We start from the raw sequence: 15,550 nt of genomic DNA, 5'->3' as shown, positions 1-15,550 counted from the left end.
GCTCTTCCCACAGATCATCAATGCCAAATGGACTAAGCAGAGAGTGGCTAGTTCCTAGGCCCAGATGTCTTGCAAATATCTCTTCTCTTCTCTTAACAGAGCAAGCATCTTCAGTGCTTCCAGTTTATCAACTCCTCTCTCAGAAGTTAAGATATCTACTAAAGCATCGTTCACATCTTTAGCCATATTCTTTGCATCTCTGAAAAAAATGAGAAAAATCATCATCAGTCAAGCAGACAAACCAGAACCGTTGATGGAGGTGGTGTCACTTTCTTTTTAAAAAAAATAATATTTATTAAGAGTTTAAGAATTACAAAACAAAGTAAAAAAGAAAAAGTAAATAATACAAATCAAAACATTACAGTACGTATAAAAAGAGAAAAAAGAAAAGAAAAAAAGACCAAATAAAAACACAATACATCCAAACAAAAACAAAAGCAAAAACAATTAAAAAACACCTCCAATATTTCCATATCTTTATCTTTCATTAACTTGTTTCATTGACCTCCTCACACCTCCCTCCTTTGTATTCTAGTTATTAATTATTTCAGCAAATCCTTTCCATCTTTCACTATTTTCTGTCATTTAATTGTCTTAATTTATTTTAACCTTATCTTACCATTAAAACCCTAAAACTTATATATACTTAACTCCTTACAACATTTCTACTAAAGCTGTATAATTTCATTCCAACAATTTTTCTAACACTCATTAATTTAACAATATTTCTCTAAATAAATTTTTAAGACTTTTTTCCAATCTTCTTCCACCATCTCTTCTCCCTGGACTCGGATTCTGTCAGTCCTTTCTATCAATTCCATATGGTCCATCAACCTGGTGATCTTCTATCCGAGGCTCTTAACTCTTTTCCATGTCCCTTCTGCAGGTCTTCTTCATATCTATACATGTGCTTCACTTTGTCTTCTGCTGATCTTGTTCTTAGTTTCCTTCCTTTGGCAGTAGATCTCAGGGAGACTCCAACCTAACAATGTCATTATTCCTTCTCGACAAGTCAGCCCATTCTCCATAGTCAGAACTAAAGTCCAAACGATATTTCAGAGCGTGTTTCAATGTCCCTCCAAAACTAAAGGCCCCCGCAACTCCAATCTCCCCCTGACCCAAATCCAGGTCCCAAACCTGCATAAGGGGATCTATCCAACTTTCCTTCTCCAATCCAAGCGGGACTCCATCCCTCCAAAACTGGCTTTCTCTGGATTTAATCATAAAGGGCAACAGCTTATGCTCATCAAATTGCCTCTGTAAGGCCGAGGCTCTATCCACTTGAATTACTTGAGGTTCAACAACAACTTTCTCCTTCTTCTTCTTCACAGCTTGCAATGTCAAAACAGGTTCCTGAATCAAATCCTGAGTTATTTCTGTATAGGTACTCACTTCTAGTCCCAACTCAGTCATTTTTTGTCCCATATTGTCAATTTTAGTAATCATCACATCCGTCTTCTTATGAAGCTGTTCCAATAAAGCACTTGTCTTGCAAAATGCAATCACTAGGGCTTCTTCTGTCAACATTCTTGTCCAAGGTCAATCTCTGTTTCTCACGGTCTTTAATCTCTACAGCTGGAAAATTCCCCAGCTCCACTCCTGCAACAGTTTCAAAAACTCCCTCTAGAGGAAACAATTTCTATTTGTATCCGTCCTTTTAAACACTGATCCAGCAAAAAGTTAATCAATTTTCAGTTACATTTGCTCCTTTTCAAGTGCAAAAGGAAACAATGGAAACAATATATTTCTCTTATTTAGCTATCTGTCAACATATGTTATTCACAGTCAATGAACTTTCCCAAAAAGTCGCTCTTGCTGACAGCCCGTTCCCAGGTTCAAGACGGTGGTAATTTATCTTTCTTCACTCTCTCTCCTGCAGGCTTAGGCGATCTAAAATCCCCCCCCCCCTCTTCTCCTGCTTCCAAGGGGGGTTTAGTAGTTTTAACTGATGGAGATTTAATCCTTTACAAAAGGCTTTCCAGACTTTAGTTTGCAACGTCTTTGCTTCAATCTATTTACAAAAGGGGAAGGCGGACTTCCTGTTTGAAACCTTCCCGTTTCGATGCCAAATTACGATATTTAAAGAACCAATTTTCCGTAGTTGTTTAAAATCCAATTGTCCACAGGAAAAAGTCAGCGCTCTCCGGCAACAGCAATGCGGCTTCACTCCGTGAAAGAAGCAGTCGATTCAAAGCACCGCGCCACTCACCCCACGTCGCTCCGGAATCCCAAAACCGGGTTTCCCCGCGAGTAGGGGAGGTGCAAAAGGTGCCAGCCGAATCCCACGTCCACAGGCTTCTCCCGCCTGTGGTTTTTAATGGGTCTCCGCCTCGCCGTGGCGGTCCAGACCCTGATTTCCACGAAGCGGATTCCTCCCGATCAGAGGAAATCCGCCACTGCTGGAGGCGCTAACCCGGAAGTCACTTTCAGACAATTATCAGAAAGAGAAGAGTACAATATGTGTGTGTGCGCACGTGTAAAAGAACTGGTCACATTTAAAATCAATTGACTGGTCAACTGGCCATGTATTATCTGACATATTGTATAAAGTCAATCACGCCGTTGTAAGTTGACTACCCCTTTCTAACTGCACACCTGAAAAGGCAGAAGTTTTTGCTCTGCAGTCCTGCTAGACTGTGTATGTAGAAATACAAATTCTGTTTCCCCCAGAATTTGGACTATAACAAAGGTTTAGAATTTAACTTGGTAACATTTAAGCTACATGCTAGACTGGGAGGTTCTCCTGCCCCACTGGAATGAATGGGAGTTGTTCAAATGTACTGCTATACTTTTGCACATTTCCAACCCCCCCCCCAAAAAAAAAATACAGCTTGTGCAGGAGAACCACCCAGTGGATTATGCCCATAGGGCCTTAGGATTCAAACAAGTCTCTCAATTAACTACATTTGTACTAAATAAATACCTAGAAGATCTGACCAATGTTTAGGCATTATTTCATCTGCCAAGCATCTAAGCTAAAAGAGGGGCAGTTGGCTAGAATAGGGCTCTTGAGATGTCTGAGGTTAAGTTGCTAAATAGCTATTGACCTGCAGGAAGATTAGATGCTGCAAAGCATTTGGCACTTGAAGGAGGTTTTCTCGCCCTTTGCCACAAACTGCTGACTTTGACATTTCTACACTCAAGGATTCTGGATGGGCGGATGCTTTGATGAGATTAGAGGTCATGGCTCAGTACAAACTCTGATAATGCTAACTGAATGCACCTCTTACAGCCTTGAATTCCACAATCTTGAACCACTGCATTTTCCTTTAGGTTAACAGCCTACCCAACCTTCTCAAAGATCCCTCAAATAAGGTTTATGCATTTTATAGACACAAGGCACAACACTTCAGTTAAAACACTTCTAAATTCTACTGATAGGTGAGTTTATGCACATTCTCAGATTCCCGCTATAGTGGTATCTCGGGTTAAGTACTTAATTCATTCCGGAGGTCCGTTCTTAACCTGAAACTGTTCTTAACCTGAAGCACCACTTTAGCTAATGGGGCCTCCTGCTGCTACCACGTGATTTCTGTTCTCATCCTGAAGCAATGTTCTTAACCCGAGGTACTATTTCTGGGTTAGCAGAGTCTGTAACCTGCAGCATATGTAACCTGAAGCGTATGTAACCTGAGGTACCACTGTACTGAAATTAATGGGACATAACAGGGGCTAACTACCAAGATGGTAATAACCAGATACCTGAAGAAGTGTGCATGAACACGAAAGCTCATACCAAGAACTAACTTAGTTGGTCTTTAAGGTGCTACTGGAAGGAATTTTTTTATTTTGACTATGGCAGACCAACACGGCTACCTATCTGTAACATGAAGTTTAGGTTAGCATATGCAACTTAAGAGCAGCTCCACTGGGTGAGATCATGTCCATGTAAAAATGACACCAATCAGTCCCTCTGTTAGTGCCAGATGAGTGGAGACTATGCTTGTGTCATCAGGGCATTTAGGGTACCAACATGGCCTTCTTATTTCTCTCTAACGCCCTTGTTGCCTTAACTTGCACCCTGGCTTGCTCTATTGTTTTGTCTCAACAAGCCCCATACAAAGCTTGCTGCCCTCCCTTCCAGTTCACTTTTCAGCTTGCTAAGAAGCTCTCTGGGCAGCTCTTTCTGCAATCCTCATCTTCTCACAATAAGCGATGTCATGAAACTGTGCCTAAAGGGAGTATTCTCTTCAGGAAAAGACAAACAAACCCACCACCACACCTGGGCTCCCATTAATTTTGTTTTCTCATCTTTTGCTCCCAGCTCTTGCTAATCTAAAAGCAGTTAACGTTTCTACAAGTTCTTGCAAATCCAAGTTTCATAAAATTCGGCATGACTCACCCGCACACGTAAAAATACCCTTTTTCCTGCAGCAGAATCCTGGTAACCTCTTTGCAGTAAAGCCGAAGGTTATCTTGAACGTATTTAGGAGTGGCAGCTTCTACTGCAGCTGGGGCGTCTCTTGAGAAAGAAACCTTCAGGTGAGTTAATGTGCCACTTTCAGCAAAGCACCTGAGCTCCTCTCTGAAAGATAAAAGTTAAGGATCACTGCAAGGGTAAAGACATAATTCCCTTGCACTGCAGCTTAGGGGGCAAGGGGATGAGAGGAAAGAGAGCACAAGGCAACAACTTACTGGAACAGGTAATCTTTGACCTGGTGGCGACAGCCAAAAAACAACCATGTCTCTCCAAATGTCCAGTCTTTGTGATCTTCTTGGAGCTTCTGTCTGAAAAAGAATTTTGGAAAAAACTGTAACTTAAGACTGTGCATGCCCTATCCTTAAAAACAGCAGCAGCAGCAGCAGCAGCAGCAGCAGCAGCAGCAGCAGAAAACAAACCCACGTTCTGCATCCTGTATTACAGCTCTCTCCAACCAGCTGGGGCTGATGGAAGCTGGAGGCCAAACATCAAGATGGCCCCAGTTGATGGAAGCCTGCACTCGTTTTGCTGGTTGACATTTATTTCGCCTCATTCATTCTGGCTCTGCTTGTCATGGGATGGGCCAAGAAGTTTATCTTCAACACTCTTGACTACCTGAAATCCTACAAAGCCCTATTATCAGTTCTGAGATTTCACCAAACACTGTCTGTAACATCTAGCAGGGGTCAGCAAACTTTTTCAGCAGGGGGCCGGTCCACTGTCCCTCAGACACTGTCGGACTATATTTTTTTTGGGGGGGGGAGAGAAATGAACGAATTCCTATGACCCACAAATAACCCAGAGATGCATTTTAAATAAAAGGACACATTCTACTCATGTAAAAACACGCTGATTCATCTGTGGGCCGGATTGAGAAGGTGATTGGGCCAGATCTGGCCCCCGGGCCTTAGTTTGCCTACCCTTGATCTAGCCAATCTACCTTTCTTGTCATGGGGAGTGTGCACATACAGCCCTGATTTTTTTTAATTATCTGCACACTTCAAATCTAGTTTCCACTTCCTCTGTTCAAGTATCTGTGAGCACTGTTATGAGTAGGTTTGCTCCTGATCACGGCTGTTTGAAAAGATCCTTAATTCAATATTCTGTGCTACAATACTGCAACACAGGGAGATAAACACTAAGGAAGGAGGGAGGAGGGAGAGAGCCTAACAACTCAATTCAGTGGCATCTTATGGGCAGTGGATCCAAGATGCATACAAAATTCCTCACTCACATCACTAGATGAAGTCATTCAGTGTGCAATGGGCTGAGCTGTAGGTATCTAGATGTCACCTCCATTAAAGTAAACATGGAGGCCACATGCAGGGTATAAACATGCATATAGAGCAGCACGAAGGATTCTGGACCAGAGTGTGCCCATTGCTGCAAAATGCGAACATCCTCCCTTGGCCTTGTAAGTTTCTAGGCCTCATGATAACAACGATTCTGCTGCTTGCAGGGATATGGATAAAGCCAGTCAAAGAGGGAGCCATGTGCCTATTCTAACGGCAGTTCACAGCAAAATCTTTTACACATGTTACTTGAGGGCACGTTGCAGTAACATGAAGAATCAGAATGACCATTAAAAAAACCTATTCACAGATCCTCTTGCAGGCTGGAATAAGAGAACTCAGTAATTAGAAATGATGTCCTCATTTCTTTAAATCAATTTAAAGAAAGAAGATTTCTGAAGTAGACATGAGGCCCGAAACACCTTTCTTTTCATCCTTATTATTTAATCTGTTGCATTTATCATTGGGACAAGGCGGTCTGAGAATATTACATCGATCCTGGCCCAATTGCAATGGCTGCCAATTAATTCCCAGGCATCATTCAAAGTGCTGGTTTTGACCTATGAAGCCTTAAAAGGCTCAGAACTGCAACATAAAAAACTATAAAAAAGTTTAAACAAACAAATGCGAAAAAACCTGAAGCCTTTTATAGGCATTTTGACAGATGATATTCCAAATGATATGAGGGTTTTCCTGTATGCAACAACAGCAGCAAGAATGTTGATTGCCAAAATTTGGAAGGGAGAGAAAATTCCAACCAAGGTAAGAATGGCAAAATAAATTATGTGAATACTTAGAACTAGCAAAGATGACAGAGGCAATCAGGAATCAATCAAACGAAAAATTTAAAACTGAGTGGAAGTTTTACAGAGTACACTTAGAAAAACACTGTTCCCAAACAAAATCTCTAATATGCTTTGATTAATTTTCGCAAATTAGTTAACAGACAGATAATTTACGTTATGTGAGATCAATGAATTGAATTTGAAAAAGGACACAGTTAAAAAGAAAAAGAAGGACCCACAATGAGGTGAAGGGAAGTCATTTTCAAAGATGTTGAATTATTCTGGTTTTTCTTTATGTATCTTATGATGTTTTGAATAATGAATCAAATAACTGTAATGATAAGTAAACTTAATAAAAAAATAAAAAGCCACATAGCTGTTGCTGGAGAGCACTGACTTTTTCCTGTGGACAATTTGACTCCAAAGTAATTACCCGTGAGTAGAGCTGATACAGGAGAATTGGATTTTAAACGTTTAATTTGGCATCGAACGGGGAGGTTCAAAACAGGAAGTCCGCCTTCCCTATTTGTAAATAAGCTGAGGCAAGGAGTCTGTAAGCTGAAGTCTTGGAAAGTCTTTTGTAAAAGATTAAAGTTCCATCGGTAAAGAGTGTGAAATCCCCCTTGGAGGCAGGAGAAGAGGGGGGGGGGGAGTTGTGGACTGAGTATGCCTGCAGGAGAGAGTAAAGAGAGTTAAAATACTGCCGCTCTGACCCTGGAAACGGGGTGCTAGTGGACGGACGTTTTGGAATGTCCATTGACAGCACTTAGAACGTTCCTTGACAGCTAACAGAATAAGAGAGATATATTGTTTCTACTGTCTCCGGCTGCTTCTAAAAAGGAGTAATAAAGTAATTGGAAACTGAAACTAACTTTGGATTGTACGAGTTGCACTTAAAGGTGACATTTTTTACTATTATAAATAGAAACTGTTTCCCCATAGTGGAAGTTTCTGAAATTGGTTACTTTATAAGAGCTGGGCTAGGGGAGTTTCCAGCTGCAAGATAAAAACTATGTGACTCTGGGATTGACCTTGAATCTCTTAAGTGTTATGGCGAATGGAAAGGAAAGAACAGATGAAATGTCAACAGAAGAGGCCTTAGTGGTTGCATTATTGAAAATAAATGACTCGCTGGAACAGCTTCACAAGAAAACAGAAGTGATGAATGTGAAAGCGGACGCTGCAAATAATAAAATTGATTTAATTGTAGAAAGTTTAAGTAATCTGGGACAAAAGGTGAACACAGAAACCACCCAGAAATTGACACAGGAATCTACTTTAATACGGCAAACTGCGGATGAAGTCAGGGAGAAAACCTTTGCTGCTGAATGTAAAACAACACAATCGGAGTGTGAGAGAGCCCCATACATTCAAAAGCAACTTGACGAATATAAGCTGACATTTGCTATCATGGAGCTTAAAGAAAAACAGATGAATTTGAGGATCAGAACCCCACCAGAACTGGGAGAGGAAAGTTTGACAGAGCTTCAGGAGGAGACAGGATCAACATCGGCTGAGAAAGAGAGATTTTTGGGGGTCAGTAGGACCGCCAAAAATGTGAATTTACTTAAGGGTAACTGTGAAGGACGTTGGATTGAAGAGAAGGGGGATTGGGAAATATGGACAAATCTGAAGTTGTTATGGTTGGGCCGAGCTGTTGTGGTGGGGATGAGGGTTGCTGTGTTGCTGGGGATGTTGCTTTTGTGTCAAAAAGTGCAAGTTTTGGATGGGAGGGATTGTTTCAGGAGGTGGCAGAGGGATGTTCCTGGATTGGTTTGGCAGGGCAGGAAGCCTCGAGTAAAACTTAAGATATGGGCGGATGCTAAAGAAGGAGGTGGACCTGCCCTGCCAGACACCTAAACTTTGTGGTGAATCATCTGTTCTTTGCTGGCTGAGAGAATAGCTGTCTTTTAAAAGCACTGAAATGTTGGATAATGGCAGATGAAGTTGATGGACTAGACGGAATTGGCGGAAAAGACTGGCAAGATCCGAGACCAGGGAGAAGAGTCGGTGGAAGAAGACTGGCAAAAGTTTAAAGACTACTTATAGACATATTGTAAAAATAATGAATGTTAGAAGAATGTTGGAATGAAATTATATGGCTTCAGTAGAAATGTTATAAGGAATTAAGTATAAATAGATTAATAGAGTATTAAAGGAAAATAAGGTTAAAAGGTGTTAAGATAACTATAGGATAGAAAACAGGGGAAGATGTTAAGGAATTGCTAAAATAATTAATAGAAGTGGAATACAAAAAGGGAGGTGTGAGGAGGCCGTGGAAATATGGGAAAGAAAGATAAGATATTGGAAGTTTTTTCTTTTTTCTCTTCTTCTTTCTTTTGATGTCTTTTTAAAGTGTTTTTGTTTTGTTTTGTTAATTTTTATGTAGTGTTTTTGTATTATAATGTATTGTTTTTTCTTTGTTTTTTCTTTTGTAAGTGTTTAAATTGTTGTAAAAGTAATAAATATTATTATAAAATAAATAAATAAAAATACTGCCAAAAAAGAAAAAGGGGGCAAAAAGGAAGGGCCTTTCTAGACGCTGACCCTGGAGAGCAGCGGCTGCCAGCCAAAGCGGTCAATCCTGGGCCAGCCAGCCAGTCTGAATGAACACAAGGCAGCTTCCAAACTTCCTTGAAAGCAGCTGAACTGTTGCCACGAACAATGAAGCTAGTTCCAACCTTTAGAGAACGCTTATTTATTTAGTTCATAAAATTTATATACTGCTTGATTGTAAAAAACCACACACCCTCAATACGGTTTACAAAATAAATGAAACAATGAAATTATCAGTAAAAAGACAGTTAAAAACAGCTGTTTAAAACATTAAAAAAAACATTAAAATCAACAGTACGCTAAAAACCAGATAAAAGCACCTGTCAAACTTTTGCTTATCTGTATAGGCTTGCCTGAACAAAAATGTTTTTAGCAAGTGCAAAAAAAGAGTACAGTGAAGGTGCCTGCCTGGTGTCCATAGGGAGGGAGTTCCAAAGGGCAGGTGCTAGAAGACCGGTTTCTTATGTGGCACCTGGTGCAGCCTGAAGCCCTTGAGGGGGCATCCATGAGGGAAGGAGATCTGGCAGAATGTGGGGCACTAGTATACATCATATATGCAGCTCCTGCTAAATTAAAGTTAAAAATGAATGGGGGGCGCCTCTCCCCATATCAACCGCACTGGACTCCTCCGCATTCATCCTCCGAGACCCTTCTTTGTGTGCCGCCTCCTCCTAGAGAGGTCCGGAGGGGGGCAACACAAGAACAGGGCCTTCTCTGCAGTGATGCTCTTCCCAGGGAGGCTCGCCAGGCATCTTCATTAGATATTTTTAGGTGCCAGGTGAAAATGTTCCTCTTCAACCAGACCTTGGGCTGATTAATATTCTACAGTCTTTTAAATGTGTCTGTAGGAAGGGGGTTTATTGTTTTGTTGTTTCATTTTACTTATTTTCATGTTTTTATCCTGTATTTTACTCTCTGAACCACTCTCTGAGATCTTATGATGAAGGGCAGTATATAATTCTTTAATAAATGATGAAAATAAATAAAATTAATTTATGCCCTAACTTTTCATTAAAAATTGCCCAAGGTGTCTGTGGCTATTTACCGTATTTTTCGTCCCATAGGACGCACCTAGATTTTTTTGGGGGGGGGGGAATAAAGGAATTTTTCCCCCCTTTATTTCCCCCCAAAAGCAGGTCGGGGAAACCAAACCAGGTCGAGGAACGGGGGGATGGCGGCGCTGCGCCTCCCTGCTGTCCCCCGAGCTTGTGGGGCTGGCCGATGTCTGTCCGGCGCGAGGGGGGCTCTGCATCAGGGTGCTCTGCTCACCCGCCGGGCGGCAGGCTGCTATCCGCAGCGTGGGAAGCCCTGTGGGGACCTCCTGCAGGGCTGCCTAGGCTGCGGATGTGTTCCCGAAGCACCGGGCGCTCTGCTTTCAGGACGCCCGACGCTCCAGGAAGCAGACTGCTATTCGCAGCCTGGACAGCCCTGCGGGAACTCCCGCAGGGCTGCCTAGGCTGCGGATGCGTTCCTGAAGCCTGGAGAGGGAGAGGGGTCGGTGCGCACAGACCCCTCTCGCTCTCCAAGCTTCAGCGAAAGCCTGCATTCGCCCCATAGGACGCACCCAGATTTCCCCTTCATTTTTGGAGGGGAAAAAGTGCGTCCTATAGGGCGGAAAATACGGTAAATGCCTGGTGAACTCCCTCCCTTTAGGTTACCATATTCTCCATTTGCACTACGCGATATCCGCTCAGCGCCAACAGTGGGCTCACAGTGGCATTATAGCTCTCAAATACTTTCTATTGTAACTACATCAAAATTTCAGCCCACTTTAATTCACAGCTGCTACAAGCTGCCTTTCAATAAAATACTCAAGCCATTGAAATAATATGGAATAAATTAGTCACAGCAGCTTGTTAAACATCACGAGTTCTCATTATTAGCAGTAATGATAGCAAATCTGTTTCCCCTTCATTCTGGAAGACAGCTTCTGGCTGTCCCATGTAACGCTTTCCCAAGAATTTATTGCCCAGTTTAAAAAAGAAATCATTTGGCTTTGCAACAATTCAATTTCATGCTCCACATACAGATACGTCTCTAGTATTTTACCTACTTCTCTACCCTAAATTACAAAAACCAAGGCAGCAAGTTGACACTTTAAAATCATGTTAAATCAAATGTTAATTTGGAAAACACAGAACTACAAAGATGAGAATCAAATGTTGAAGGCAGCACATTTGGTACATGCACAGCTTAACTTCAACAACAATGATCTTCAAGCCTGGTTGATGTGCGGGGGGAAAAATTAAAATCTACACACCCTACAAGAAAACGTGTTTGGTGTGTGGAAAACAACAATCTGTTAGCCTTAATGCATTGCTCAGAATTACTGAGCTAAATGAAAACACAACAGATAAAATCAAAACAGAGTTGGAATGTGCAGTCCTGCATTTCAGCCCTTCCATACATCTGTGGTCATAATGTATAGCTTAAAGTGTACAACATTCCCATCAAGCCTTCATTCCGTGACCTGGGATATGTCAGATAAGGTGGCATTGACTACCTTTTTTAAAAAAGAAAGCAATTCATAAAACTAAGAGATATTAATTGAAGGAAAGGCAGCAGAACATTACCAGCGGCCTGCAACATCCCATAGAGAATAACACTGGAGACTGATTCACTTCATGGTCCAATCTAACAGACTCCTCATTATTTATTTAATTCATTAGATTTATATATCACCCTTCCTGATAAGACCTCAGGATGGTTCACAGAATAAAATACAGGATGTAAACAAGTAAAACAAAAAAGCAAAACAACCACCCCCTTCTTTTATAGTCACATCCCTTCAGTATGGAAAAAATCCTTAAGTGATTAATGTAATTCAGTGGTAAGTAAAATGTGGAAAATAAATAAATAATGGTTGCCCTTTCTTCTTCTTTTTTGACATTGAATTGGAATGGTCACACTATAAAAAACAAAACAAAACCCACCAACTTAACTGTGATCTCCCTTGTGGCAATACAAAGTTAAGAGTCCCTTTCCCAAGACAGGGCTCCTTTCTACTCACAAACACAGAGACCATCACATGGGGAGCCCCATCCCTGGAGGTAGAGGGGTGTGCGTGAGAGAGAGAGAGGGGGGGGGAGAATCATGCGGTTACAGTATTCATGCACATGTCATAACCATGTGGGATGTTGTCACCAGGAAGTACATGACGAGGGTGTCAGCTGCCCAGCCTCAGCCCACACAATGTACGTGGGTGAAGATCCATTTCTGTACATTATGCAAGACACCAGATAACTTTCACTGCCTCAGGGGATGAAGGACTGGTGGCTGATATATATTGCTGAATCTGTCTGCTTCCCACTAGTATTTTTCACTCTGTTCCCCCCTGTCCTCTGCCACGGGCATCTCCAGGTGCGGTGAATTACTTTCCTAAACATTACAAGCTGGCAGGGAGGAGAGGTTTTTTTAAAATATAAATCATGGGCTTACCTATGTTGCAGGAAACCAATAAATGGTGCAATTCCAGTTCCTGGACCAACCATAATAAAGGGAATTGATGGATCCTCTGGTAAGTGAAAAATGTTTGCTGGACGAGAAGATATGGAAATCTACAATGCAGTTCAGTATCATTAAAATGTAGATGAGGAGAACTAGCAGATACATTTATAAACTATACCCTTCTTCTAAAGATTTGTATTAAAAAATGCACTGCCACAACACCCACTAAAATAAAGGTCTTCCACATTTTCATAAGAATTAGATACACCATGAGCTAAAATCAGCACAGCTACCCTGTTCCCCCGAAAATAAGACAGTGTCTTATATTAATTTTTGCTCCCAAAGATGTGCTAGGTCTTATTTCCATGGGATGTCTTATTTTTCCACGAAGAAGAATACGGTACACATTTATTGTTGAACAAAAAAAGAGGAAATTTATTACCTGTATACTGTACAATGCCTTACGGTAGCTTCGGGGGCCTTATAGTCCGGGGTGGCCTTATAGTTGGGGGAGGCCTTATATTACAGCGAGAGGCAAAACTGGAAGTAGGTCTTATTTTCGGGGGACGTCTTACTTTCAGGGAAACAGGGTATTTCACACATTTCCATGTAAAACACTTTCTCCAACTGTAAGGCACATTAAGTCCTGTGTTGTGACACACAACCCAAGGCACTTGCTGTTGCTAGCAGCAAATATTTGGGCTCCATGAAGCAACTAGTTGGAGTAGCTGCCATTTCTCTTTTGGCTACGAACTGCCTCATACTGCCACAAACCAATCCCTGTAACCAAGTTTTTCGTTTTTCAAATGAATGCCAAAATCCTTATAACTCCCGGACAGACTTCAACAGAACACTTGCAGAAAACATGCACTCTTTTATTAATTGCCCATTTTTTCTCAATTTAGATGACCCAAATATGCAAGAGTGAGCTGTCACCCCCAGGAGCATCTTAGCAGGTACTGGAGCAGGTACTGGAAAATCCTATTAACTGGATTCATCTAAAGAAAAGAAAAACCCACTCCATTTCCTAAAATAGTTGCAACATCAGTTACTGCTGCCGCTTCCAAGCCCCCAAATCATAACGAAGTGGAAAAGATGGCCTTTATTTTAGGAACACACAAGCTCTGTCTGTACCATAAGAAATGCCCAAGAACTTAGCTTTCTTCTGATACCTTTGGAATTAGGAGCTCCTCTGCTTTTGTACTTGACTGAAGGATTGGGGAAACCAGCTGAAGCAGCCACCCGGTGCACACCCCTCTTCGCAGTTCACCTAGATGGGTGGGAAACTCCAGAACATTAAAGATGAAACTCATCTTTCCAGACTGAAATAAACTGGAGCTGCAATGAAACAATTAAAAGGAAATCAAACACTTGGGACAGTTAAAGGAAACAACTATCTCAGTGTAGGAAAGGTCAGGTGAGAAGATATTGCATCTCACCCCCCACACCGCAAATGTGTATGAAAAACCCCATCTGGGGAAAAAATAATAAGTAAATCATTTTCTCTCCTGATAATGGTTATACAAGACCTTTAAAATGATTTTTACTGAGGATCTTGTTGTAACATCACATTGTTACTTGCGTGCACCAATGAGCCATTACAGAATAAGCACCACACACAGAATTTCTGTAATGTCTCAGAAAAAACAGGTTCCAAAAAGTTCCTTCATGCATTCGGTTGTGAGTCATCTAGTTGTTCAGTTATGAAGCAATGAGAGTTAGTGAAGTAGAGGCATACGGGAAATGCCTCCAGATGCCTGGGATCAATGTGTTATTTATTGAAAACATTTTCAGTTTAGCACAGGCTTCCTCAACCTCAGCCCTCCAGATGTTTTTGGCCTACAACTCCCATGATCCCTAGCTAGCAGGACCAGCAGTCAGGGATGATGGGAATTGCAGTCTCAAAACATCTGGAGGGCCAAGGTTGAAGAAGCCCGGTTTAGCACCTTAGGAGCCTTCTCCACCATAGGAGGATGAGGTCCAAAGAAAGAAAGAAAGAAAGAAAGAAAGAAAGAAAGAAAGAGACCCAATTTATAATTAAAATTAAACTTAGATATTGCATTACCTTGCAGCCGAGTAGGGTCTGGCTTGCAATTTAGGAAGATGTTCTGAAAAGAACAGAAGTGAATGAATGCAAGATTTCACCCTTCCTTCTACTCTCACCTACCTACAGCATCAAGACACTTCCAATACTAAATGACAGGCATTTACATAACGCTTTAAAGCATTCCAAAGAGCTCGACATACGTTATCTCGGTAATTTTTATAAACAACCTTGCCAGATAGTCCAGTACTATTATCTCAATAATTTGGAAGGAGTGGGGAGAAGGGAGGCAGAGAAAGATGGTTAGCCAAAGCTAAACTACTGAATATATGGCCGAGGTAAGATTTCTAGTTTCTAGTTCACAGCTCTCTGGCCACAGGTGTGGGGCAAAGGGCTGTAAGTCAGGGGCACTTGCTCACACATGTGCAATTCTAAACGACAGCAATGCATGGATCTTAAATTTAATGTTTTCAAATGAAATACATCTGGGATAGCTCAGTTGGTAGAGCATGAGACTCTTAATCTCAGGGTTGTGGGCTTGAGCCCCACAATGGGCAAAAGATTCCTGCATTGCAGGGGGCTGGCCTAGATGACCCTTGGGGTCCCTTCCACCTCCATGATTCTATTATACTAATCACACACGTTTCCTGTATGGTCTCAGCAGGAAAATAAGCTTCACTAGTATGTATTTCTACATCTTCCACTGCTCCTAAGAATCGGAGCAACTTCTGAAATTATTTTCCCTTTATTTACCTGTAACATTTTAAAGAAGACACACCCATATGTACAAGTTTCAGAAAACAGGTGTCAACCTTTTGATTTTATTAAAAATGCAATATCACAATTGGTTCCAGTGATTGCAAATGTTATCTTTGACCCTGGCCCTGGGGTCCTACCCTGAATTCTAGACTGTTTTCTCTTAGCTGCTGCCAGGATGGAGATAGCTGCAAGAGAAAATCTTACTTTGCATTTCTGGTAACTCTGCCCAGACTTATAATTTCCCCAT

At 41.5% G+C, this 15,550-nt stretch overlaps 1 protein-coding gene across 3 annotated transcripts in view; it reads right to left on the bottom strand.

Annotated features, from left to right (window-relative positions):
- Positions 1 to 11: 11 nt before the first annotated feature.
- MTRR (5-methyltetrahydrofolate-homocysteine methyltransferase reductase) overlaps positions 12 to 15,550 on the bottom strand; it is a 28,916-nt gene continuing 13,377 nt past the window's right edge. For 2 of the 3 annotated variants that reach the window (XM_082234399.1, XM_082234398.1), the window contains exons 10-15: positions 14,566 to 14,608; positions 13,673 to 13,838; positions 12,492 to 12,610; positions 4,636 to 4,728; positions 4,343 to 4,525; positions 12 to 199 (exon numbers count right to left, since the gene is read on the bottom strand). In XM_082234399.1, coding sequence (XP_082090525.1) covers positions 55 to 199; positions 4,343 to 4,525; positions 4,636 to 4,728; positions 12,492 to 12,610; positions 13,673 to 13,838; positions 14,566 to 14,608 — 749 coding nt within the window. In that variant the 3' untranslated portion in view covers positions 12 to 54. Of the gene's footprint in view, positions 200 to 4,342; positions 4,526 to 4,635; positions 4,729 to 12,491; positions 12,611 to 13,672; positions 13,839 to 14,565; positions 14,609 to 15,550 lie in introns of those variants that run through there. The other variant, XM_082234400.1, reaches the window with a different exon arrangement.

This window comes from Podarcis vaucheri (genome assembly GCF_965113315.1).
Source record: "Podarcis vaucheri genome assembly, chromosome: 8".
NCBI classification, from domain to species: domain Eukaryota; kingdom Metazoa; phylum Chordata; class Lepidosauria; order Squamata; family Lacertidae; genus Podarcis; species Podarcis vaucheri.
This window is presented reverse-complemented; position numbering and strand designations above follow the sequence as displayed.